General features: G+C 39.0%; 2 protein-coding genes across 2 annotated transcripts in view; both read right to left on the bottom strand.

Moving 5' to 3' along the window:
* The window catches only part of cers1 (ceramide synthase 1), a 42,311-nt gene extending 25,184 nt beyond the window's left edge, over positions 1–17,127 (bottom strand). Inside the window, exon 1 of the mRNA XM_061738296.1 lies at positions 15,919–17,127. Coding sequence (XP_061594280.1) covers positions 15,919–16,179 — 261 coding nt within the window. The 5' untranslated portion in view covers positions 16,180–17,127. The remainder of the gene's footprint in view (positions 1–15,918) is intronic.
* A 791-nt stretch (positions 17,128–17,918) lies between these two features.
* Positions 17,919–27,121, bottom strand: cope (COPI coat complex subunit epsilon). The gene is made up of 10 exons (XM_061738292.1): positions 27,002–27,121; positions 26,745–26,807; positions 26,514–26,614; positions 25,769–25,921; positions 24,681–24,734; positions 24,370–24,451; positions 21,498–21,653; positions 19,682–19,750; positions 18,600–18,674; positions 17,919–18,221 (listed from the first exon to the last, which is right to left on the bottom strand). Exons 1-10 carry the CDS (start codon positions 27,101–27,103, stop codon positions 18,168–18,170), a joined length of 909 nt encoding a protein of 302 aa, XP_061594276.1. The 5' UTR covers positions 27,104–27,121; the 3' UTR covers positions 17,919–18,167.
* Between the last annotated feature and the right edge of the window lie 494 nt (positions 27,122–27,615).

Below are 27,615 nucleotides of genomic sequence, written 5' to 3'. Positions count from 1 at the left end.
TTGTGAATATACATTGGGCAGTTTAATGTATTTATTTATGTATTCATTTATTGTTTTACACAGAGGTCTCAGAAATTAATGAATCAAGTATGATATGTCGAGCATTACAGAGTTCACTTCAACGGGAAGGGCTTCATACTGTAGGAAATATGCAGGCTCTTATCGCAGCGGCTGGTCCCTGTGGTGTACACTGACGCGTTCAATGACAACCGACAAACCAGAACTTCCAAACAAATTCACAAGAAAAGCTGTTAAATGAGAAGTAAAATATTATTATTATTATTATAATCATAATTATTATGATTATTATTGTAACAAAATAGTGAAACCACAAATGCAGCATGATTTGAAGTTGTGACGTTAATACATGGAGACAAGATTACAAGGATAATCGTGAAATTCACTTTAAATACTCAAATACACTGTATATGCGCTTAACTATAGAGAAGAAATATTGACTGAAATATTGTACGTCCCCTTTAAATATATCTTTACCCTTATAAAGTAATCAGTTATGCAAAGCAAGAGTGCATTCATGTTGTATGTGTTACATATGAGAGAGTAAATCTGCATGACACTTGGCTCTCTGTTTAACTGACAGCTGGAAGACATATGGTGGTCATTCATAATATAGTACCCACTATTCACAACACAGGGACAAAGACAGCAGACTAACTGTCCATGAGTCTGACTGTGTGTGTCAGGCCAATCATAGCTAATGATGCAAAACATTATGACCACTCAGAGGCTGAGTATCACTGATAATTTCCAAATGGCTACACATGTCATTTGGATTTGACTATGGGCTAACGATCAGCTATTTTCTTTCAACACAGAATTATAGACAAAGTGTGAAGAATTAAGCAAATCTGAATATCTTGGCTACAAAGAAACCCACAGGCCGTTACCTGCTGCAAAGCATCAAAGACTCAAAATCTATCAAAGACCTTTCATGCACATTAATCTGAAACAGACTGCTGGAAATGGAAAAATCATATAATGGTTATGTTGTTTTTTTTAAAAGTATGCAATTTGTGTTGTTAAATTATGTGTTTTGATTCCTGGTAATTGTGGAATCGCTGTCGTGTTTTACTACGTTCAGTGTGGGTTAGGGCTGGGCGATATATCGAGATTTTAATATATATCGATATATTTTCAAACACGATATGGTACGAGACAATATCGTTTATATCGATTTAAAAAAAAAAAATGTTTACATTTTTTTTTTAATGATTTTGATATAGCTTATTTTGTGACAAATTGACTTGAATGTTTTATTTGAGATTTGCACAAATGTTTTGTTATTTGCACAACTGTCAACCTCAGTGGAAAAGTCTGCCTGTTACTGTCTACATTGTATTAATTGCACAGTGTATTTTAATTTAATTGTTATGCAGGAAAGGGATATTTGTTTTATTTTATTCAAGAAGCATTTTTATTCTATATATGCAGGCAGTTTATTTTTATTTCATTTGTTTTATACATTTTGATATTGTGCAGACCTCTGTTAATAAAGGTACCTGTGTGACATTTGGCACGAGGCTTTGTATTAAAACTGACTGTTTTTTTAAGGGTTTGCCTCAGAAAAAAATTAAGCTAACAGAGATGCTATGCTATAATGCTTTGGGGGAAACCCCAATTAAGGCACAGAAAAAATATCGAGATATATATCGAGTATCGCCATTTAGCTAGAAAATATCGAGATATGACTTTTGGTCCATATCGCCCAGCCCTAGTGTGGGTAATGTTGACTTTTCTGTTTGTGCACTGACTGAACAAAAAGGTAAAACACATGCTGAGTGTGGTGATGCACAGGAAAAACGCAACATAGCTGGTTAGTGTAATAGCTGGCAAACCATGTTCGGGGGTCAGGGTACCTGACAGCTCACCTGGCTGAGCAGACGCCCTCTGAACAGAAACTACAGTCCTCATGCTGCTGGGCCAGGTTCTAGTCCCAGCCTGTGGCCTTCCCTTCTCTCTCCACTCACCTTTCCTGTCTTAATACTGCCACTACAGCATGAGAAGCTAAAATACAAAAATAAAACATTCAGGGTTCAATGGCTGGCTGAACACCCTGAGGAGCTAATGGAAAAATATGGCTTGCTTTGGTTCATTCAGAAATATAAAAAGCACATTTGTAAACATATGCAATATGCATAATATAATACATCGATATAAACAAACAAAGGGCACAAAAGCCTCTCAGAATCTTTATTAGCTACACCTGGTATACCTAATAAAGTGGCCGGTGAGTGGGCTCGATTGGTTCTTGCTGACAGTATCAAACAAGTTTTACTCGTGACCTTGTAACAACCAGTAAATTAAACTTGTGTGAACAAAAGAAAGGGATTTTCAACAAATCTAAAAACATGGGCTTATATTTCAGAAGACTCGTTACATTAACACACAGACAGCCATTTACTTTCTGTGTATCTTTGACAATATATCTGTGTCTCTCCTCCCTCTGTTCCTCCTTCCCTCCTCACTATCTCTCAGGCAGGAGGATCTACTTATGAACCAGGTCCTGATCAAGGTTTCCCTCTTAAAGGGGAGTTTTTCTTTGCCACTGTTTGGCTTAAGGTTTTTCTCCCACTAGGGAAGTTTTTACCTGCCTTTGTTTATGTTTATGTAATCATTGCTCAGGGGTCATGTTCTGGGTCTCTGGAAAGATCCTAGAGACAACTTGTCTTGTAATAGAATTGAATTGGATGAAATTGTTATTTGCTATAAAAACAATATAAAACATTATCTTAAACAAACAAACATAGTATATTGCTTTATTTATGTAATCAGAGATAGGTCACTTTGACCTCAGACCATAGCCATTGTGTCCAATATTCTGTAACTGTATATTACATTAAGACAATTTAATACCAGTGGCACTACATTTTATAGCTGGACTGTGGACTGCATTGTGGTGATTCTTGCACAAGATTTAAGAGCCAATCAAAGTTTTCAAGGGGAAAAGAGTGGCGTGACAATTTACAACACTGTAATAACCGCCAGATGTCAGTGAGTCACTCTGAGGTCCCACTGTCAACTTCTGGACTCATCAGCTACGTGGCTATACCGAGCAAAAAAGAGAATATCGACAACGGGAACGTGAGGTAAATTCTAGAAAAAGACAACAACTATTATCTCTACAAATTTTAGTCGTCATTGAAATTCCATGTTAACGTTGCAGTTTCTTGCACAGAGGAAAAGACAAAGACAATAGACAGACCCAGATGAGGAAAACCGGTGTAATTGCTTCCAAGGAATGCTTGGCTTTTAGAACTTGCCCATAGCCGCAGTAAACAAACAAACCACACAAGGATGGTGAGCAAGGCTTAAAAATGCATGAAATATGATGTGAGCACAACACAGAGCAGTATTAAGTAAACACTAGTTTCCTCTGACCACTGAGTCCTCGTATGCTGTTATAAAGTGTCCTTGTTAAAGGAGAGTCATCTACCAAATGAGAGCCCTGCAGTGGCTGTGTGTTGTTGCACAATGAAAGCCTTCCACTGTGTGCAGCTGGAGGAAAAGAAATAGGGCAGAATGAGAGAGGAAGAGGAAAAAGACTGAGTACTCCATGGTGAGTGGTCAAGGCCTCGGAGCACATTCCAGTTGACAAGAGGGGAATCTGACTGTCAGACACTCAGCAAACAGAGCTGATTCATGGCCCTGCTCTGTGCATTTCTACAGTATACTGCAGATATATACAAATACGGATAATGATAAAGCATGGTGACAGGTGGTGACAAACCTGCCTTCCACAATGTCAGTCAAACACAATGTCTTCCAAATACCGTGTTAAAGCAAAGCCTACAAGTTCACAACTATTCAAAATCAGACTTCAGTTGTTATTCGTGTTGTCCACCCATGGTTTGAGCTCTGCATGTGTCCACATTTGCCTACAGTCAGTAACAATTAACAGAGAACTGACAAGTGGGAGGCGAGTGGGAGCTGTGTGGGTGTCTTCATACCATCTCAATAGAAACACAAACAATGCTGCAACATTCATCTCAGCTTGTAAAAATTCCCCCAAATTACAAATTCTTTAATCACATGTTTATTCACTATTTTAAATGGTTCAAAACGCCAGAAGTGAGCCAAAAAAGGAGCCACATACTTAATGCACTTTATTTAACAGTTGCCTTTTTCTGTTAAGTAACTTATCAGTTTGAAAGCTCAGGGTTGCGTATGAATATAGGGTGTAACAATATATCGTGCCACAAAATTTCGTGATACAAAAACGTCACAATACGTGTCGTGGAGGTGAAAAAGTGTATCGCGATATTGGAATATTAATATTAATCTATTGTGTTGACTAGTAACGCGCATCCGAAAAAAGAAAAAAGTCAAATCATACATGAGAGAAACTATTCAGTTTGTGGCAAAATATTTGTACTTGTATGAAACTGAAGATGCATAATGCAAACCTGACATTTACTTTTAGTTCAGTTTGTGGAAAATGGTTGGCCTGGCTTGCTCTTTAAAACTTAAACAGTTATAAAGCATTACAAACTGGAACAATAGGGCAAACGTACAGCATTGTTTTGTATTTTGTGTCTTTTAAATAAAAGACAATTTTTTCCAGTCATATGTTCCTCATTCAAGGTTGTTAAAAAAAATACTGCTATAATATTGTGTCGTATCGTTATCGTGACCTCAATATCGTGTATCGTACCGTATCGTGAGATTAGTGTATTGTTACACCCCTTGAATATACCATACAATGCCAAAAGCTTTAAGCGAAATGAGTGTTTTATGGAGAGCTTTGAAGGCAGCCAGAGCTTTAATGTGTCTGATTTCAGTGTTGAGAGAGTTCCATAATATGCAGGCTGTAAGTGAAAAATGGCTGATCTCTCGCTGTTGCAAATTGTAATCTGGGAAGAGTTAGCAAGTAATCATCTACAAACAGTCATCATCTCTCAATAGTTAGGAGAGCATATGTTAGGAGAGCAACTGAAGTTTAATTACATGAATATGAAACCTAACATTGAGCTGGTGCACGGAGATAAGCGCAGTGGAATTGTGTTGGTACATTTTAGTCCTGATAATGAGTCTAGCTCCTGTGTTTTGAACCAGCTGGAGATGGCGGGGGCATCTGTGACTGATACCTGGAGTAAAGTGCATTACAAAGGTCAAGATGAAACAAAAGACGAATATAAGTATAGCTTTCTGTAAGATAGCAGCAGAAAGAAATTCTAACTTGGAAAACCTTATTTTAGAGATTGTTTTAAGCTTGAAAAAAGCCCAGACTGACCAACATGTTTAACGTGAGCATAAAACCTTAATTATTCCTTTTAGATTCATGGCAGCCTAAGTGATATTGTTTGATACATAGTCAAGATTAAAACCAACATGACCAAAAGAATTTGGGGAATGAAAATAGAATATATTAAAATAGAATTTTTTTCTTTTTTTTTCTGTTATCATCAGATATTCATTCTTATTCAGTTAGAGGTGGGAAGAACTTTCATTTACCTCTTTGTCGTACCTCCAGTCACCAATCCTTTATCAAATTCCATGGCCCTCAACTCTGGAACTGTTTAGATAGATCTCTTAAGTTAGCGTCATCCTTAAAAATGTTTAGGACCAGCTTGGTGGGGTATCTTTTATTTAGACAAAATTAACAGGCTATTCTTACTGAAATGAAATTGCCATTTCATGGATATTTTTTTGTGTACTTATTGTATTTTTCTTTGTTTCTTTTACCTTTTCTTTTTTCCTTTCTATTCTTTTGCTATTGACTGATTTGTTTTGGTGATTTTGTATTGAGGGGAGGATTTTTTTATAAGCCCTTCGGGCTTCTTTTCCTCTCCTGCACAAATTATTTTTGTCCTTGTATGATAAAAAAATTATTGTGTTATCACTGTGCAAAAAAAATAAATAAATAAATAAAAAATAGTTACCAAATATGGATATTTTGGGACATCTAGGATTTTATTTTACAATCACAAGTAGTATAATCTGTAAGGCTGCTGAGGTACTGTACTGTATGTGGAAAGTAAATGTAAAAATAGTTATTTGCGTCATGATTCTGAATAAATGCATTAAGAAGTAGAATGTAACTAGAGAACAGAAGGGTTTCTAGGCATGACCCCTGGGGTATACCACAAATCAGCTGAGCTGTTGAGATGGAAAAGTATTTGCAATTGGTTGAAAAGCTTCTGTTGAAGTGGTATGATCATAATAAACTGAACAACTGAGTCCTTAAATTCAACCCAGAACCTCAAACACTGCAGGATATGTTTTGATTAAATAAAAGACAATTAAATAAAAAAAGCACCTCAATATTGACTAATTGTGACTAATTGCACTCAGCAGTAAGATAAGATAAGATAAGATAGTCCTTTATTGATCCCCAGATGTACATCATTAATGACCTAATGGCCTTTGAATAATCATATTTTCTTCTGTCTTTTGAGGGCTTAAGTGTAATCATTGAGCTAAGGGAAGTTATTTGATCTCTGTTTACTGGTTTTCCACAGAGCAATTTGGAGCAAAGTGAAAGGCCAGTGATCATTAAACAATTCCAACGAAAACCACTGGGCCAAGCAGCGATTTAGTGCGATTCAAACATCAACTGGATGCGCTGCAAAATTCTACTGCAGAGTCAGCTTTGAGAATGCCGGCACATTTCTAAGTTCTGGCAATAAAACCATTAGGATTAAGCGGCACGTAAACAACAACAGCCCATCACTGGATAGACTCATCAACAGCCTTATAAGCTGCTGATGAGTCTATCCAGTGGTTTAAGAGTTAAGGATGAAACCAGATGAGAGCATCAGCTCTAAAGTGTCTCCTTAAGAGTGTTTCACAGACTGAGAGAAGTTAAAATAGTCTAGAGGATCTAAGAGCTCAGAGGTTGGGATGAAAGGGATAAAGTTAACAAATGGCAGTATCACCAAATGTAAGCAGTCTAATTTAAGCATTTGCAAAAGATAAATATTCTGACAACTTAGATATAAAAACAGCAGATTTGGGATTCCTATGATTAGGCTGTAGGGCCAGTGTAGGGCTGAAAAGATTCCTCGAATAATTCGAGTAATCGATTACAAAAAATGATCGAGGAATTTTCTCTGCCTCGAGGAATCGTTTAATAAATCGTTTAATTTTGCCAGCTCAAAGCAGGTATTTCGCCCGGCCTACGTTTAAAAAAACACCTTATCTTTTAAGTGATGTGTGTTATCAGGTCAGGTGTAATGGCATTTTTAGGTTAGAAATAAGAACATTTCTTGGTAAGATCCTTAGTTTTTTGAGTGAAGGCAGTGAACTTGGTCAACTGGTGTAAGTTCAGGGTTTTTAAATGCACAGCCATGAACCTACTGTATTATATAATTTAGTCTTAGTAATGTCAATTAACATCTAACATCTTATGTATGTTTATAATTGCTCTTTAACTAAACAAAAATAGGTTTTATCCGATTACTCGATTAATCGATGGAATTTTCAGAAGAATACTCGATTACTAAAATATTCGACAGCTGCAGCTCTAGGCCAGTGATTAAGATACTTTGAACTTCAAATACTACTCAGTTAGTAGTAGTAGTAGTAGTAGTAGTAAATAGTATTGCACTTGAGACCAGGTTTATGGATGACAGCTTGAGCTGCACCTCTTTCAGGAGGCCTGGACATATGACAATATGCCAAATCAGGAGGAGTAGTTTCAGTCAGGCTGCTCCTAATTGCCTTCCATCTTATATCAGAAATTACAGCAGTTCCCATAGAAATGAATGGACTAACAGACATATCACATAAGTGCACAAAAGCAAAATGAAACAAGGTATTAGTTTGCAGTAATGTGAATGGCACATGCCAAAGTCACAGCCACAAAAGAAGATTAAACAATGTCTATCACTACTTATCAGTATGTTTTCTATGTTGAAGGTGATAAGTGTGTATTATTGCTATAAATGATTTATGACAGTGACAAACTGCATTAGGTACAGCCATTCCACGAAGAGGAAACGGCTTAGTGAACACGTAAGTGTTGGGTATTCATAATGTATCATAAATTGAACCCTATAGTGGAAACACATCACATGCATACTGATGGTCTAAGTGCTGCTTGTAATGCTTGCAATGCAATAGTTAATCTGACCTCAGAGTCATGAGAGCAGAGAAGAACAGAGGACTAACAACAGCATCATCACAAATAACAATTAGGTTCAAATCAGTGTCAAAACTACAAGGAAGTTTTCTCTGAGTGGGCACTTTTCACTGAATGTACATCTCTCCCCCTAAAACCACAACTCCCGGATCAGGTTTCTCTCTCTGCGTCTCTAATGCGCAAGATTGAGCAGTATAGGTAAGTGGAAAGTGATCTGGGATCTGTGGTCAGCTTTGTCAAACCTCAGGCTGCTTTCACATGTAGAACAGCAGCAGCAGGGGATGCGGTGCCACTCAGTGCAGGGAGATAAAGCTCTGCAGCAAGGCTGAAGCTGGAGACCACGCGGCTGCTCTCCTGTCGGCCTGACTGCAGTGGTGTGTTGGTGTGTGTGTGCGTGCCTGCGTGTGTGGGACCATAAGAGGCATTTATGAGAGCAGTTATAAACTGCTGCTGCTGCTTCTGCTCAAAACACTTGACTACTGATCGGGTGTAGCTCCCAGAACACATACATAATTCCTCTGGACAGAAACATTTGTAAATAAGCAGAAGTGTCATGTGTGTGTGTGTAATAGATCACATGTTCATTAACCAACATATGGATGTGTGGAGATGGGTTAATGATTGGCTGCTGCGTGTTGAGTCAGCAAGCTTGGCCCCAGATGCAAAAACTCCTCACAACTCACTTCCCTCCTGCCTTCTCCAACTTCCACTTCCTTATTTGCTGATTCATTTTTTTTTTTAATAACCCCCCCCCCCCCGCCCCCCCCCGCCCCCCCCCCCCCCCCCCATCTCTTCCCCTCCCAACTCGAGTATCATCACTTCACAACCAATTTCACACACAAGTGTGATGATTCTCTGAGCCCCTCTTGTTGAGGTTGAGAAGTTCCTTCTTAAAAACGCCGCAGACGCTTTTATGACTGACAAAGAACATGTAAACAAGATCTGAAACCACTTCACACAACGCACGGCTTATAAAGCATCAGATAAATCATGCAAGCATGTAAAAACAGAGAGGTCGCACACACATTATTAAACATGTTTGTGCAAAGTACAAATTTAAGAAAAAAGAAAATGAGGAAGAAGTAGTGCTAATGTCAAACCTGAGAACCACATGTGTGACATTTACTCGGTTTCTATATACGTGTTTCTCAGAAGAGACTTAAACACTCTGTTAATAGTGCTAACAGAGGAAGCAGAAAACACTGACGATGCACCGTGGTATCTGACGCAAAGGTACAACCCCAAGTGGCTTAAAAACAAGTATCATAACCTCGTACATTCACATATCAAACCAAATTGGTAGTACGTTGAAAAAACACAACGAAAACTACATCCTACTGCACACAAACGCAACCCCCAACAGGCTCCCTCACCTCAGCCGACAGCGTGCTCTGCGTAATATGAAATGATGGCAACATGTGGAGCACAGTTTTGCCTCTTTTGGTTGACACAGATACAGAGAGGCTGGCGCTTACGCGTACATTTCCTCGCTGGACCTTATTTAGTACAAGCTTCTGCACAGTCCTGTACACAGTTCATACACCATGTAAAGTCGAAGAAAAAAAAAACTAAAAAAGTCCAACTATGACTTCAAATAGATGGACTACTTAATGGCTTTATGGATAATTGTTTTCCTCAATCATGAATTTAAACCTTGCTAGTGCACAAGGGTCAATTATTCCTAAAGACATACCTCTTTTGAGCACGTTTGCATAACTCACTGACTAAATAAAGCAAGATGGGCTGATGACAGAAGAAGAAAAGAAAAACACCTACAAAATCAACCATCTTCTTATCTACTTCTCATATCTGGAGGGAAATGTTGAGCCCAGTAAGTGATCTGCATTTTTAATTGGGTCAGCTTCCACTCTTCAAATGTGACTGCGAGTGCTGTAAGTAACTAAACAGGAAACTAATTATTTTTAACCATCGGCCAGCATCACCGGGGTTCTGTGTAGATAAATAATTTTCCCAGCAACATCTGCAAGGAGCACGTTAGACACCGAGCTGCAACAGTGATGATGATGATGATGATGATGATGATGATGATGATGATGATGATGATGATGATGATGATGATGATGATGATGATGATTTAACTATTTATATAGTCTTTTGCTGTCACAACATATTGTAAATTTAAATCCATAAACACTGTTTTACTTTGGTTCCTCACGTCAGATCAATCGGCAGAGTCGATCTCATAAGATCTCATGAACTTTAAGCCCAATCAAGTGCAATAAGATGAAAAAGAATGTACCTCTGCTCTATGTATATATTTAACATTTATAATAAAAACAAAAGTTAATCTGGTCCTTAACAGGTCTTAAAGTCAGTTATATACAACTTAATGTAAATAAAATGTGATTTTCTGCTGCATGATTAGTTAGTTAACAAATACTAAGCTGAAGCACAGAGGCAAGGTGGTAAATAAATAATAAAGGGGTAATTAGCAGCCAGATGTTGCTAATAATATACATTAAATTGATTAAATTGATCATCAACATGCGTGACTGAGTCTGTAAAAGCAGGAGTTTTACCACTTTGCTGGTTTGGAATAGATATCTGTCTGTCTGAGAAGGGTTAAAAGGCCGTTTTCAAATAATGTGGAGTCCGTCATTCCATAGTGAGAAAGATTATTAATGAGCGGAAAACTTGGAAAAGAGTTTCCAGTCTCTCCAGGGGTGAATGTCCCTGGAGGCTCATCCCATGGTCAGGACATGCAATGCTTGCAGAAACTGCAAATAAATCCAATAGCTCCATCTGGAACTCCGCTGGCCTCTGTTAGCACTTTAAATGTTAGAAGTCATGAAAGCACAGTTCGAAAAAGACTGAAGTGGTTTGGTTTGTTTGGAAGGCATGCCGGGAGAAACTATTTTCTTCCTGAAAACAACATGGAAACAGAGCTTAGATTTGCAACGTTGGACCTAAACTAACCACAAGACTTCTGGAACAATATCCTTTGAATATATGATACAAATGTGGAGGTGTTTGAGCATGATGTTTTTTATCCTAAATATATTTTTTAAATATACATGTATTTGTTTTTTCCAAATGCTTTGCCATGAAAACCAAACACAGCAACCTCACACCAACTGTCCAGGATGGTGCCGGAGAGGGACGGACTTGGGCTTGTTGCATTGCTACTGGATCAGGGCACCTCTCTGTCATTAAATCGCACGCTGTTCAAAAACATAAATACATCTTTAAGAATCGAATGTGAGGCCATATGTCCGAGAGCTTGAGTTTAGCTGAAACTGGGTCAACAAGACAATGATCCCGCAGCACACCAGCAACTATACGACTGAACGGCTGAAAAAAAGAAAGGAATGAAGGCGTTGAAGCGGCTCGGTCAAGGTCAAAGACCTCAACCTGTTTGAAATACTTTGCCAGGCCGTAAAAACAGTCTGTGCATAAACTTATATCCAGAAAACTCAATGATCTTAACATGAAAAAAGAGTAGGCCAGAACTACTCTACTAGCATTTGAAAAACTAAGTAGCCACCGAATCATGTGTAAACAACAGATTTGTTTTTATGATTATTATCATGTGTACAATCTTAGAACTGAAAGAGGGTGTTCTTTATCTATGAGTGCACGTGGTCGTCTCTGCTGTAATTAATTACGCTTATGCAACTTTACTGCAGTTTAAAAACCACAACAACTGTACAGAATTCAGCCCAGTGAAAACCACACATCACTGCTCCCGGACAAGTTATTAGACCGACTGCACTGCGGTTACCTTGACATTCTGCTTCATAAGAGGAAACGCCTCAAGTTTTGCTCCAAGTCAGCAACCTGCGCTGTACTCAAATAAGATCTCAAATAAGTCAGATGTGTTCCCCGGACAACCCGGCTGATCTTTGTTTGTCTTTTATGTAGAACAGGAATGAGCTACTGATATAGATTTTAACTGTATCTCAAACATAAGTGCCCTCTAGGTGCTTATATTAGAAATTATACACATATAATTAATAATAAAAGAACCCTGACTGGGTCATAACTCAACTTGTAATTAAAATAGCCTCTGGACAGCAGACACCACTTCGATAATATTCCACAAGACACAGATGTGGCCCACTTGTATACTGTAAATGGGAAAACAGCCTTCATTCTTTACATTATGAGGCCACTCTTGCTGCACATGGTGCTCTGAGCACCGGATTCTAGCATAATTTCATCCTCTACCATGTGCAGAAACTCCACCCCCACCCACAATGACAGAAGAATAACATGCCAGAGACTCAGTTCAGAAAAAGAAACCCTTCTTGGGAAATCACATGGTTGAGGTACTGTGGCCTGGGACGGGAGAGGAGACCCGGGTGATCTGGGCAGGGGGACTATGTGTCTGACCACAGCTCGTGTGTCTGGCCTCAGACAGACACATCAGGGTAAGATTCTGTCCATATGCATTCAGAGATGTTGCAGCTCTATAAAGGCACATTTTCAGGTCCCTAAAAGACCTCGTGATTTTTATATGCATTTGATTTTGTATGATATGTGGAGACACTTAATGTCCATCTTCATCTCAGATGCACCTGAATTACTGCTGATGTTACTGTATATATCAGATTTTCACAAAAAAAGAAAAAGTTCATCTTTAAACCAAAAAGGAGATATCTAGAAGATTTGCAATTATATTCAGCAATAAATAATTGTTAAACTGCTTTAGTCTGTGACTGGATTGGCAGAAAGACGACAGTTCAAGATCACTGGACTCTTAATGACACATGCAGACGTGCTCAGACTTATTAGTGCCATCAATCATAAGAATAGTTTTATCAAAAGATTTTCAAGTGGCAACTGACTGATGATCAGTTCACAACAGTTCATGTTTTGTTTTTCAATCACTGTTTTCTGCGTTAATACGTGCTTGAGGTCATTGTCCTGCTGAAAGAACAGAGTCCTTCACCTTAGGCCTAGTTTTCTGACTCCAGGGAAACACATTTTGCTACCAATTTCTTTGTTCATTTGAAATATTTGGTAGTTCTATAGGCAGCAAAGCAGCTCCACAGCATGATAAACCTCCACCATGGTTGTCTATAGGGTGTTCATCTCTGGATGAGCTTAATTTATTTATCTATAAACATATGATGTAACGCAGGATTGAAGAGACACATTAGTTACCCCCTGCTCGTAGAACGGAGGGTCATCCATACAAAAGATTCCCAAATAGTGCGCAGTAGAGCTTTTCTCTCAGTAGTGGTGTCCGATTGTTTGGAGTCACTTCTGAGAGCATTCAAACATCTGTGTACTGTTTACCAATCTGGGTGATGATAACCCTCATCACCAAATGGTGCAGATTATCATAAAGACCATAGAGGGTTTTCACCGACGTCACGAAATGGGCGGTACCGCGACCCGGCAGCCATAGCGGCGGGATTATTTGTAGGCAGAGTGGAGGCTGTGGAGGGCTGGAGGTTGAACAACAACAACAAAGCGGCTAACATGTAAAATTTGACCATGTCAAAACCACGGAAAACCTCGGCAAAACGTGGGGAAGATACCAGATACCGGGAAGGACTTGGTCCTCCAGAAAGGGCGAGGTATAAAGAGAAATTAAAGCTTTTAGGTGGCCATGATCCGTACGAGCTGGAGCAAACAACGTGGACCACGGATGACCCGACTATTCTGCCAACGATTAAATATCCTGACATCGTGAATTACCTCATTTTTTTTACCAAATGGACCCCCATTTGTACACTGGCAGAGTAGGGTGCTAGAAATTTAGTTTGAGAAACTCTGTTGTAAGGCTATGAAATGAATAAAAATGAATAAAAAATGCGAGCAATAACGCTAAATATACAGTAGATTATTATATTATTATATTTATTTTTCACTTAGGCTACCTGACAATAAATGTGAAGAACAAACACGAATGTTGTCAAGATTCTTGCCCGTGAAGTTCTGTTTCAGTGCAGCAAGCCACAGACGTCTCCTTCTGATAAGTTTCGGCAAGTATCTCCCTGATTTGTGATAACTTTTGGAAGTCTGTAAAACTCCAGGTGTTTTTCTCGGTCAGACCGATTTGTACAACCGTACACACGGCAATAATTGACCATTTTCCACGCGGATTGTGATTACGGTTTATGAAGGAGCAGAAATGTGCAGTCTCTCATACGCTCTGGCTTTGTTTTGGTCTGGGGGGGTGGGGGGTATATCTCCGTAATGGCGACTCGCGTTTGGTGACGTCACGTGAAAGCCCTGTATTGAACCATAGAATAAGCACTTCCTCAGTATTAGAGCAACGGCTGCCTGTGGTTCAAAATAAAGGCATGCAGTTCAATGAAAGGGAAATCTCATACAATATAATACAATAATATATATATAAACATGAAATAATTCCTTATTCTAATTCCATACAGTATGTTTGGTCAACACAAGTGCGGCTGAGGTTGCTGCTTCTCCTGTCTCCTGTCATCCCTGCCAGCACCACATGGTGTGAGGGCCGGGGAGCATGTGCACTGGAGATGCCATATGTGCAGCATTGGTGAGGCTTAACTGAGATACATGTGCACACTTAGCCTACTTGAAAATGCCTCCATTTTGAATGACTCACAGGACCAAAAAAAAACCCTCCAGCAGACTGTGTGGGGTGACCAGCAGTGCTTGTGGTAGCCTGTTAATATTTTGTTGACTGTGTAGTTGAGCTATCTGAAAGGCGTTAAACCCCCACCTATTCATTCTGTATTTATCTTAAACCCGCAGCCAGCTGCCATGTCTTAAGGCTGATTTATGGTTCTGCGTTACACCAACGCAGAGCCTACGGCGTACGGTGTGCGTCGTTTTAACGCAGAACTATAATTTATGCTTTACACGCATGGCTCTGTCTTTCCTTCCTCCCTCCCCAGTCTGTGTTCCCGGCAGAGTGCGTGTGTGGGCACAGAGGCCATGCGTCTGCAGCACCGGGGCTTTCAATTCATTATGACTGATATGGTTTATTGGTTGCGTGTGTTGTATTTATTTTTCGTTATTTTGTCCTTTCCTTCTTTTCTTTTCTTTTTTTTTTATTTATTTTTATAGGTTATATATGATATAATATTGTGAGGAAGGGACAGGACTAATGCCGCGTTCCATTTGTCCTCGGAAGTGGGGATTTCCTAGTTCCCAGTCGGAATTTTCAACTGGAACGCCCCTCGAAGTGGGATTTCCCACTGGGAAAGTGGGAGAGTCTTCACCACCCCCGAGTTCACATTCCAAGATGGCTGCCCCGGTTGTTAACAGTAGAAGAGAGCTTTGTAAAAATTCGTAGCACTTCATTCTAGTTTTGGTCACACTAAATCAGTCGTATACAAGTATTGTTCGGCATATATATGCTGCTATAGTGTACTTCACATTTATCATGTGGTATATGCGAACTACAAACTTGTTTTCCGACTTTGTAACTGGAACGCTGATAACTCGGCCGTAACGTCATTCCCAGTTGCGAGTTCCGACTTCCGAGGTAAATGGAACGCAGCATAATGCCGCGTTCCATTTGTCCTCGGAAGTAGGAATATCCCAGTTCCCAGTCGGAATTTTCAACTGGAACGCCCCTCGAAGTGGGATTTCCTACTGGGAAAGTGGGAGAAGCTTCACCACCCCCGAGTTACCATTCCAAGAAGGCTGCCCTTCCCAGTTCCCAGTTCCGATTTCCGAGGACAAATGGAACGCGGCATAAATAAGCATTCTGCTTCCTCCTGTTCCCTCTCGAACACATTGTTTTGCAGTGTGTTTTATTTTTGAATGAGACTATTAAATTGTTTAGATTTTTTTATATTTTGATGCTTTTAATTTGGGCTCACTGGTGGTGCAAAAAAAAAAAAAAAATCACCCACCTTAAACAGACTTTGTGTCAGTCCCCGCCTGACCATGGTCCACAAAAAGGCGCAAAAGACAAAGAGGGCCATCTCGGTCCAGGTGAAGTAGGCGTGATCCAGGAAGGTGGTCCTGGAGCGCTGCAGCCCGCAGCTGCTGCAGTCCCTCCAGGCGGCCAGCAGCACGCCGGAGCCGCGGGACATCAGCTGCAGGTACCCCGGCATGGGCTCCACCTCCGCCGGCCCGGCGCTGCCGGCGCTGCCGGCATCACTCCCATCCATCCTGGTGCCGTGGCACACTCAAACCCAAATTAAAAAAATAAATACAACTTAAAGCGTGAAAAAAGAAAAAAAAAACCGGGTTTGACAGAAATGACTCCACTAAAGGGAAGCTGGACTGGTTAAACCAACACAGGCGGAATCAGCTTATTCCCCCAGCTTAGCCTCTCTCTTCCTTCAGCAGCCTTAATTCTTTGTTTCCAAATTAAGACATGGGCCTGTGCATCGCCTTCAACACTAGTTTTATGAATGACTTTCAAGGCCAAGCGCCGACTGCATGCGCTATTACGCTATAATTACACAGTTCTTATTACTAAACGGGTTTGTTTGGAGGGTTAATCCGAGCCATCCGCGCCGGAGAGGAGACGGCTGGTCCGCGTCTTCACTCCGCTGCGCACCGGCCTAGCTCTGATCCTGCTCGGATACAGCCCTGAACCGCCCAGCATTGACACCATCCAGCCGACCCCGTGGGGGAATTGTGTTTTAGTGTAAGTGAGCGCACATGCGGGGGACCAGATCGCCCTTTTCTTTTTCCTGCGTCCTCTCTCCCGCGCCGCACCCGGCCACACTGGCGGGGACTGGAGCTGCCGCTACGCCGTCACTCGGGCGCTCATCTCAGTCCGTTATCCGCCTTTATGTAACCTGCTGCAGATCCCCCAGACTCACAAAAAAAAAAAAAGAGGGGGGCAGGAAGAAAGATAAATTGCAAAAAAAAAAAAAAAAAACTACTTCACACGACCTCAAGTTATTCCAGCGAAGAGGAAATGCGGAGCATCAGTGGTGCGTCCCGGAGGAAGAGGCGGCTGCTGCCCGGGGCTGCGGGTTTGACAGCGCGGGGAGACGCTGGAGAGACGGAGGAGGGACTGAGTCTCAGCAACATTTATGTAGAAAGGGAAAAAAAACCAAGGGAGAAAAAACATCTAGCGGGACGTGACGTATGCAGGCCCGCTATCTTCTTTATGAACCCTGAACCAGTGGATTAGAAGCAAGGGCTTAAAGAGACAGTGCAACCTCATGTCTGACACGCTTTCTAAACAAGTTATTAACATCAAACTCACACCAGATTAGGGTTGCCACCTTTCAGAAATAGAAATAAGGGACACCCGATTTCAGCAGCACAGGCGCCAAAAAAAAAATCCCCAAAACTTCTAAACTGCATAAAAAAGTGTTTATTTTATATAAAAAACAAAATGCTTTGATTTAAAGTTTAAAGTGCTTTAATAGCATTGAACTTGCATGACTGTACAGACAGACAACCATACTAGTAACTGAAATATCCTCCTATGCTATGTATGTCCACATCAGCCCAGATGTAGAATATAGATAAAGGTGAAGAATATGGTGTAAAAGTTGATTTATTTAAATAATTCAACTAGAATATGGTGTAAAAGTTAATTTATTTCAATAATTCAACTATAATATACAGACGCAGCAGGTCCTGTTGTCCTGCCACAAAGATTTTGCTGGCCTTAATGTTTCCTGTGTTTTATTTTGTTCAGTATTGTTAAATTAAGTGTTGATGTGTGTGTGTGTGTGTGTGTGAGGCGTTAATGAAAATACAGGACAAATTGCGTCCCGTATTAGTTCAATACGGGACGCAACATTTTTTTCTCAAATAAAGGACAATTCCGTATTTTACGGGACGGGTGGCAACCCTACACCAGATGGATCTTACAAATGTTACATTTCACAACTGAATTCATTTATTTGTTTATATTTAGTTGGGCAACACATCAAGGACAGAGTTTTCATAAAGATTTATTATTTTAAAGGAATGGTTGTATTACACAGAAATGCTGATGTATGTAAATGCATAAAGTATGGATATCACAACAGGTTTCCTTATGTTTTGAGAGAAATTAGGACTGCTAATGTGATCTAAACGTTACAGCAAACAATAATAAAAAACAAAACATGAATGAGTGAGAGTACTGTCTTCATTGTATTTAACTAAACTCCACTTTTAAGGTGCTTTGGTAAGAGCAGATGCTTCATGCTGTAGCAGTGGGGGCATACTGCATCGCTAGTCGGTCAAACTCATTCTCCTGCAGGAAGACACAGAGCAGAGGAAACAGTTAAACACAAGAAGAAAAAAAACAACAAAAAAAACTGACGGTCAGAGCAGCTGTGCATGTGATAGTTTGTTTGGCAACCCAGTTTTAGCATGTTTATGTACCTCTGCACTCTTGTGTAATTGCAACACAGCATGAGACAGACTGAAGATTCAGAGTTGAATGCCCTCTATTAGCTTTGATCTTAGAACACGTGCTGCTAAACTATAAAAAAAAACTAAACCAGTAATTAAATCACAACAAAGTAAAGTCATAGATTAACAGCATTCTGAGGACGCGTCTGTGAATGAGTTTTGTGAATCAAGTGTTGATGGAGGTATACTCCTCTAAATGATTAACAATCACCTTTACCTTAGCCAAATAATCCTTGAGGAATGGGTGGGCTCTGTGTGCATCTTTCAGTTGAGAGAGATACCGGCTGGTAACCTGAGAAGACAAATAGATTATGATTGATGACAGCCAAAAATAAAAAATGTAGATAAAAAAAAACCTCCTGAATAATTACTGACGCTCCTAAGTAAATATTTGTCCAGGTTTTCTGAGTACATCAATGGAGTGTCAAAAATAATAGATGTTTGAGAGTCTGGAGATCCTTTTCAGATTGCACGATTCCACATATGCAACGCCTACATCTGTTTTTGCTGATGTTTTTTTTCAATAGTTTGAAGTGGATGAAGCTAATGGAAAATGAATCAAATACTGACTTTTGCATGTTGTCGTCCACTATTCAATAAGATAGGTACAACTAAAACATACTCTGTCAAAAATCTTAATAGATAATATGCTATGTGTTTTTCCCACTGGAGAAGTTGCAGCTTAACAAGTCATGAGACATAAAAATGTCATGTTAGAAAAAAATGTATTGCTATCACAACAGACTGTGTAGTTTATGGAGCTCACAAACTTATATAGTTGATGAAAAGTGCAACGGAAAATGTTCAAATAGTTTTGATTTCTTGGTCTCTTGAGGCCCAAGTTGAACCAACCAACCAGAGTGCAAAGAAAGGCTGCCATAATTCCCGGTAACCTTGAGATAGACGTGATAATGACCAGTTATCACAGGGCACTTTTTAATGACCATGTTCTGTTGGTGCTCAGCATTGTTACTATATTGCTGTCGAGTCAATCAAATGTAAGTCAGATAACTGAGTCTTTATCACATGAACTCTGAGCCCCACGTTGTACAACTCACACAATGCAAAACCAGTGATATGCTGAAGTGATACTTTTTATTGATGAAGAATGTCGTTTCCTGGAATGGATTGTCCTGGTTAACATGAAATTGCTGAGAAGAGTATGCAGCATTTGAGCATCAAAAGTTACTGAACAAAACCGTCTCAACCGTTTCTCATTAAGTTGGTTTAAAATAAACGGTTAAACTGATGGCTGTTAAAACAGTACCCTCTTTAACAGCTCTGGGTCCAAAGTCTTACCTCAGGAGCTTTGCCCAAGTGTTGGGTCAGCACTATGAGGTTGATCAGCGTCTCAGGGTGGCTGCTGTCCTGATAGGAGTTAAAAAAAAAAAAAAAAGACAAAGGTAGAAAGGAGATGGAGAGAAAGAGTGAGTTTTTTTTCTTAAAAAGAAAGCAAGGCACTGAGATGAGTAATATCTTAAATTTGTGTCTTATTTTCTCTAAGTCACATAAGATATTCCAGTTGTTATGCATGGGTTTAGTGAAATGCCCTACTCTACCATTTATATGCAAGTGGAAATATAACCATTATAAGTGGTTTTGTATGTGAATGTGTGAAACAATATCTTGTTTATTGATTCAATTTACTATAAATGCATTTGTCTGTTTTTGGCTCTGTTGAACGCGAGAGCAGAACGTCAAATTACACTCTTAACTGTAGCTGTTTAGTGAAAGACATTGATGGAAACCGTAAGCTATTTAACACTATAGGACAAGGCCAACCTAAACACTATGAAGCTGGATCCGACGTCAAGAAAGCACCGCTAAGTTTTTAAAGTTGCATGGAGCACACATATAAAAGTATCAAGTACATCTACTCAAGAAGAACGTGGTGATTTGGAGAGACAACTATGATATCTACAACCAGAAAAAAAACATTTGACAGTCTTAAGAATGAACATTTATGAAATTATCAAAACACACCAAGAATGACACCTTTGTAAAATTGCTGCACATTGCAACTTAACACTGAATACTGGTCAAACTTAAATTTGTAGCAGATGAAGTACCTTACATGAAACCTATGGGTACAAAAGAGTATGTGCTGCCATCTGCTGCTCTTCTGTCAAAACACTCAGGTCACATGTCAGTAACAAGGCATATGATGCTTATTATGGTTTATCTCCACAGTCTCAGTAAATTGTAATTACTGTTATTCCCTTCATATGGTGTTTTGTCTATTTGTTTGTTTTTAACTAGATATTGTTCCTTTCAACCATTTTGGTTTACATTCCATCACAAATAAAGAATAATAAATTTAAAAAAAAAAGAAAAATTACAGCTATAAATGTAACAGTTTAACTCTAAGTGACTGAGGGTGCTGTTTGTACTAGTTCAGATACAAACAATACTGCAGGCACCACTAACCACAGCTGTTCTTATTTTAGTGCCTGCTTGGAGGAACACATTCCATACATGCCCACGACATCAACATGAAGAGATTTTCCATGCATGTGGTCTACTAATAGTCTAAAAAAAAGAAAAAAGAAAGAGAAAACCCCTTGTCTGCAGTAAACTACAACATTCAGACACAATCACACACACAATAAAGAAAAAAATAAAGAAAAACACTGATGTAATCGCTACAAGGACTGAATGGTGTGAACTGCTGACCTTACAGGTTCACTTGCCAAAAATGGTATAAAACAGAAAAAAAAAATGAGAAAAGCTACAACTAACTGGCTTCTTTTTTAAATCTAAAATCAGGACTTCACACCGAGTGGAAGAGTTGTTTATGGAAATGTATCTTGATCCTTCAGGAAAATTTATTATTTATTGCAGAGTCAAAATATGACTGTTCAAGTTAATGAAATGCATTTTGTTAGTTGTTTGTTTTGTTAGGGACAAATTACATCATTTTACTTGTTTTAGGATTTCAGTTAAAGCTATAATGACTCAAAATCTAATTTCAAAGAGTATTTCAAAGAGTACCATTGTAGATTTGTGTATTTTTTTATATATATAAAAATAGCAACACCGGCCCAACTCCCTTGTTTGGCAGACATTCATCAAGGACTTTGTTATGCAAACAATAAGCAAAGTGCTGTCCTCTGACCTTATCAAGAGCCTCCTGTAGCACTCCCTCCGCCTCCTCCCACTTGTTCTGACCCATGTAACAGGCCGCCTGCCCGTTGAGCAGCAACAGTGTGGACGAGTACTTGTCAGACATCTCTTGGAAAATGTAGTAGGCATCCTGCAGCTTCTCTCCACCCTGGAACATCGAGAAGAGAGTTCACCACTGAAAACTAAAATTAATAGCTCCAGGCTGTTTCATTTCCCTTCAATGGTATTGGTGTCAAACTATCAAGACTTGCAAGAACTATTTGTTTCAATATGATCAATTTAAAACAGGAAAAAGTCCATACTTCAGCTGTTATGCTTGGGTTAGTTCCTATAAGGGGAGTGGTAGCGGTTACAGAGGTGGGTCTGGAGGACCACTTTGGGCCCCTGAGCAACCTGGGCACCGGAAAAATGGCAGCCCACTGCTCCTAGTCTAACTAGTGACGTCTTAAAAGCAGGGGACTCGTTTCAGTGCGTTGCGTGAGATGTACATTGACAAATAAAGATTATTTACACTCATCTATTCATTTTCTGCAGCTAATCAGGACCTTGGCCAATATTGCAGACGTCTAAATAAAAGATTCCCTCTTAAGTAGCCCAAGCCAGCCAAGAAGTAAGTAATTCCCGATTCTACTCAAAGCCATTTTCCCCAATGGGGTTATGTCCAAGACACATCCTGTGGAAGATAATTAGAAGGCACTTGAACCAGAGGCCTGACCCACCTCAACATCAGCAGCTAAACTCCGAGCCTCTCCAGATGACTGAGCTCCTCATTTCCCTGAAGGTGAGGCCAGCCACTGTTCTGAGGAAGCTCATCTCAGCCATGTATATCAATGTCACAAATTATTGTTGTGGTCACTACCCACAACTTGTCACCACAGCAGAGGATTGGAACAGAAATTCACAGGTAAATTGAAAATCTACCCTATTGGCACAGCTTTTTCACTACAACAGAATAGTACAGCATCTGTAACATTAGACATTCTCCCCCATTAAATCTGTCGCTATCATATTCTACCATGACTTGCGAACAATACCCCAAAATACTCAGGCTCCTCCATTTATGGAAGCAACTCATTCTTAATCTGAGAAGGGAAATCCAATTTATTATAACCGAGGATCATGGTTTCAGATTTGGAAGTGCTAATCACCAAACATCCTGGCTGCATGCCATTACTAGAAATGTCTGCTCAAACTCAAGCCCCTCCATCTGAAATGTGTTATATACATAAAAGGTTGATTGACTAAATTATGGAAATATGGCCCAATAGGACCATATAATCTGTAAAAGAGCAAAGATGCAATCCTTAGATGTGAACTGGAAACCCTTATGTAGTGTAATTTAAGGTTGTTTGAACTGTAATGACACCTACATGGGCAGACAGTAAGCTAAAATATGATCATGAGATTTTGTTTTTCTCCAACCAGAAATAAAAATGTTCAGGAGCAGCTACACCAACCACAAATGAGTCTGACTTACTGCCTAGATAGAAAAACCAAGCACTCGCTGGTTCAAATGAGACTGAAGGACATGTAGCAAAGGAGTAATAGCTACAGGAATAAAACCCTACAGTTTCAAACTTTAAGCCCTATTCACTGGAGACCACTAATACATGTAGAAAAAAAGTGTTATTCTCATCATTAAAAGATTCATGAATTTCACAGGTTACACTGATCCCACATGAGCAGGGCTTTAAAAGTGCTTCCACAGCTGCACAAGAAAGTCTGAATAAATAAACAACACTGGGTTCTGATCAGCCAGGCTGTCCCTCCAATAAGATCCATCCAGGTTTCACTGTTGACACCTTTGCGTTGCAGTACCCAATTGGCATATTTCCTACTACATGGCTCACTATTCTGAACTTCACAGAGAACCAAACCACCTACAAAAGTCAGACCTGTTCCCTGAGCCTAAAGTTCAGGGAAACTACCATCGGGTCAACACGGGGGAACTCAGTAACACCCTCTGTAACTCTACATCCTAACATAAGAACTTTGAATTACTGTTCTGAATTATTTTGTAATTGGCATTGGGTAAAGCTTCCAACAGTAAACACCCTATAGTTCCTGGGATAACTGGTGCACTGAAACCCCAGCACAATGACAAAGTAGCAGTATTATTTTTACACACCATTTCATCCTGTTTAATTGATTCAATTTTGCCCGTAGCTTCAATTACTATACAATATCAATGCTCATAACTTAATCTAAAAGGACTGAGAATGTTTTATGCACATGTAAGGCAACAGTAGGTTCTGGTATGCATAAAAGCTCAAGTGAATTTTTGTTAGAAGTAGGCTACTATTAAAACGTGGGGCCCCACAATTCACGATAAGCCAATTTTAGTCACTTTAAAAGGATTAATGTCCAATTGCAAGTATGTTCACTTCAGTTTAAGGGGGATTTGTGGTTTAATAGGTACTGATTAGTTTGCATGCAGTCCAGTTCTATGGCTGTAATGTGCTGCTTTTGCCACCAGGTGTTACTGTCGGTCCATAGCCGTTTAAGTAAGTGAATACATAAACCTAGCACAAAAAGTAAGGAAATTTGTGTCTGGTAGATTATTTCTTTGTTGTAATGCTTCATTGGAAGGCCTGTAAATTTCACTTTTAAATGGTACCACATTTGTAAGGAGGAGCAGCAGAGCTGAGTTTGGGGGTTGCACCCATCAGAAATTTGCCAAATCTTCTCTGCCAATTTTGCCACTGACTTTTGTTTGGTGGATTGGATGATTGAAGTTTTGAAGAAACAACACATATTGGCAATGTGGCAAACTAAAAGATATTTTTTCTGCTTCATCAACTATCAAAAGTTTATAACGGAACATGTTCTGGTATTTTAAAAATGTATTAATTCATTCTCCTTACCACAGCAATATTAACCCAGGCTGTAGCTAGCTGGGTTAGAGTGGCATCCTCATCCTGTTCTTGCATCTTTTTCAACTCCTTCCTATCGAAGAAATGTAACTCAAATGAGAAGACAGCGGCCTCAATTTAACAGCATATAGAGTTTTCACCTCTGCATAGTGTAAAAGTGCAGAATTAGCTTTTGATTTGAAATACATGCATCAGGACAGGTAATTTTCATGCTCTGAAATTATTAAAACTCATCTACAAGTTCAATTTAAGTCACATAATGTATAAACATGTTTTTTGGGTGATTTTAAATGATTCATTACCTTGCCAAGTCAACACGATCCAGACCCAGAAGCACCTGAATGGTCATGGCCATGCTGATGAATAATGACATGATTAGGGTCAGTTTAGATGGTTTCACACTGAGGTCTTTAAAATGAAAACAAAATGAGAATTTAATACAAAAAGAAAACTCAACTAAATACTGACATTTAGATTTTTCTTAAATGTTATAATCAAATTTACCAAAACAAGAAAGAATATTGTTTAATGTTATTGTAAGATTTAAAGGTGAAGTTAATTTAGCAAGAAAATATATTTACAATGTTCATGTAGTTAATTAGTTATGCATAAACATATGCCTATCGAACCCTCACGTTACAGTATTAACACCATTTGTATGCAAGTGATGATTTTAAGTTAACACTATTTGCATAAGAGCATAGGTCCTTTATTTGTTTTGTTGTTTTTTCTTTAAATAAACGTGATTCTCTGAATAATCTGTTTTAACCTAGGAGCACTGCAGGGAGAGGTAGGGAGGAGCTCACCCTTTACATTTTGTTGATGTTTTGTGTGATGGAAAATTTACCAAATCTACTGTGATGAACTTAGGCCTGGGTACAGTCTGCAAACTGATACTTTGTTCCTAAAAGATGAGTTCTGATGTTACAATATGTTTATTAGAATCATAAGGACTAGTCATCATTTTGTGGTGTTTAAAATCATTATGCGTCTCTTGTTCTTTGTCATTTCCTGCATTGAGACGCACGATGTATGTTCTGACCACTTGCATGCAACTGCTTAATTAAATCTACTGGCTCATCTCTCAAGTCTTATTCCTGGTAATCTAAATGCATTCAATTTCAGTCCAGATATTCACCTAGTGGTTAAAGCATATTAAACTGAGGTGTTCATAGGTTTTTCCATAACATTTTGTTTCAAAATATGAAAAGATACAATATCATCCACAAATTACTTACCCTAACTTTTGAATCAGAATAATTATTTGTGAATTATAATCACAGCTAAAATGTATCAACGTTGTTCTTTTAGTGGTAGTTATTTGTTACAGTGAAATATGGGGAATTAACATTCAATCAAACTGACACGTTGTAAAGTCAAATGTTCTCACCACTCAAGACTTTCTCCTTGGTGCAGAGATCTGAGAGCGGCATCAGTGTTCTGCTCGTGATAGTAGATGGAGGCCGCCATGAGGAGGAAAGTAGAGTTGGCAGCATCCACATTCTTGGTCATCTTCTTATCCAAATCGGCAACAATTGCATCCCTGAACAATAGGAAAAAAATTACATAAAACAAATAAGTCACGTCTGTGATCATTTACAATTTTGTTTTGCTAGTAATAGTTTCACACGAAAGGACAAAATGATCACATCTATAAGCTGAGGTTGATAACTGGCAGAAAAGATGGCAGATTATCAAGTATGTTTATAAAAAAAAATAAAATCAACCCAAACAGTGCAACTGTGAAGCTTAATAGTCTTTTGATCATCATTTAAACTCTTTCAAATACAGAAAATTGGAAGCAAGATAAGAATGGGGACAGTTAATCAAAAAACAATGCAATATGAGACAATATTAATAATTAAAATTGATTAAAAAAAATAATTGTATTTAACAAAACAAAAACCTTTGGTGATGGAGGTGACATCTCTGCACCTTGTAGCCCTTTATTTTGCCTTAAATTCCTTTTATGCAAAGTATTATAAAGTCAATATTATTCCTATCCCTATTATTTCCAAACCTACTGTATATGCAGCGATTTCACTGTCATTTCAATCTGAAACATCTGGTACTAAATAAAACAAAAGATAAACTCTTCCTACAGGTTGAAGTAAATGTGAAATGCAGGCTTGTACCGTTTACTTTCACTGGACAGATACTCTGCAAACATCTTTACAGCCTGGAGCTCAGGAGGAGAGTTGGCTTTGATGTCATCCAGGACAACAGCATACTTTCTCTGCAAACACAAGTCAGGTAAAGGGAGGTATTGTAATATGATAAATCACTGAGACAGAAATTCATGTACAATAACAGTTTTACTTCAAGACACAGTTTCACTTCTATGACATAAGATGATTTGGTCTTACCTGGGCAATGTATGCTCTATACAAAAACATGTCCCTTTCAATCTCCTTCTCAGGGGATGATGGCTTTAGAGATAGAACACATGCTTCAGTTTAGTATCTAAGAGGATGCAGTCAAAGAAGTACTGAAGAACTGTGATATTTGCTAATTTATTTGACAGTCTCTATCGGAGCGTTAGCTGCCGTGAGCTAGATATACACATAAAACAGTATACATAAACACCTTATAGCATCCTTGTTTATCAAATTCTGTCACATACCTTCACCTTCTGAGACTCGTTGATACATTGTTGATAACTACCGATATAAAAAGCATTTTTCACATCGAAGAGTTCATCAACATCACCCTGCTGCCCCGCCATGTTGACTACTGAACTTGTTCCGGACACGTAGCGAACATACGTCACACCTCCCGGAGCATTGTGGGAGATGTAGTACTGTTTTTTGAGTTCACGCAGTACTCGAGTTGAGGGGGGATGAGGGGGGATGAGAGGGGATGGCACCCCCCCCCCCCCTGAAATGAAAACGGTCAAAATCATCCCCCCTGTAAAACTGCCATCCCCCCTTTCCATCCCTTATGCCATTTCATCAATGAATGTGGTTTTACTGCTATTTCAACATTTGGAGTCATCACCAGAAAAATAACTTATTTGACAATTCTCACCTGTTTCAAGTACATTTTCACTTGAAATAAGTAGGAAAATCTGCCAGTGGGACAAGATTTATTTTCTTATTACAAGCAAAAAAATCTTGTTCCACTTCCAAGTGAAAATCTACTTGAAACAGGTGGAAACTGTTGTTTTTTCCAGTGATGAGTCTTGTTTTAAGTGTAATGAGATTGTTTTACTAAAAGGAGACATTTTAAATAGAAATA

This window comes from Cololabis saira, chromosome 13, assembly GCF_033807715.1.
Source record: "Cololabis saira isolate AMF1-May2022 chromosome 13, fColSai1.1, whole genome shotgun sequence".
NCBI classification, from domain to species: domain Eukaryota; kingdom Metazoa; phylum Chordata; class Actinopteri; order Beloniformes; family Belonidae; genus Cololabis; species Cololabis saira.
This window is presented reverse-complemented; position numbering and strand designations above follow the sequence as displayed.

Excerpts from the sequence above, each read along its gene's own strand:
- cope (XM_061738292.1), bottom strand. The coding sequence starts at position 27,103 with ATGGCGGGGCAGCAGGGTGATGTTGATGAACTCTTCGATGTGAAAAAT. Across the intron at positions 24,452-24,680 it reads GATCGTGTTGACTTGGCAAG|GAAGGAGTTGAAAAAGATGC; the intron begins GTAATGAATCAT and ends TTTCTTCGATAG. Across the intron at positions 21,654-24,369 it reads CCTGGGTTAATATTGCTGTG|GGTGGAGAGAAGCTGCAGGA; the intron begins GTAAGGAGAATG and ends TCGATGTTCCAG.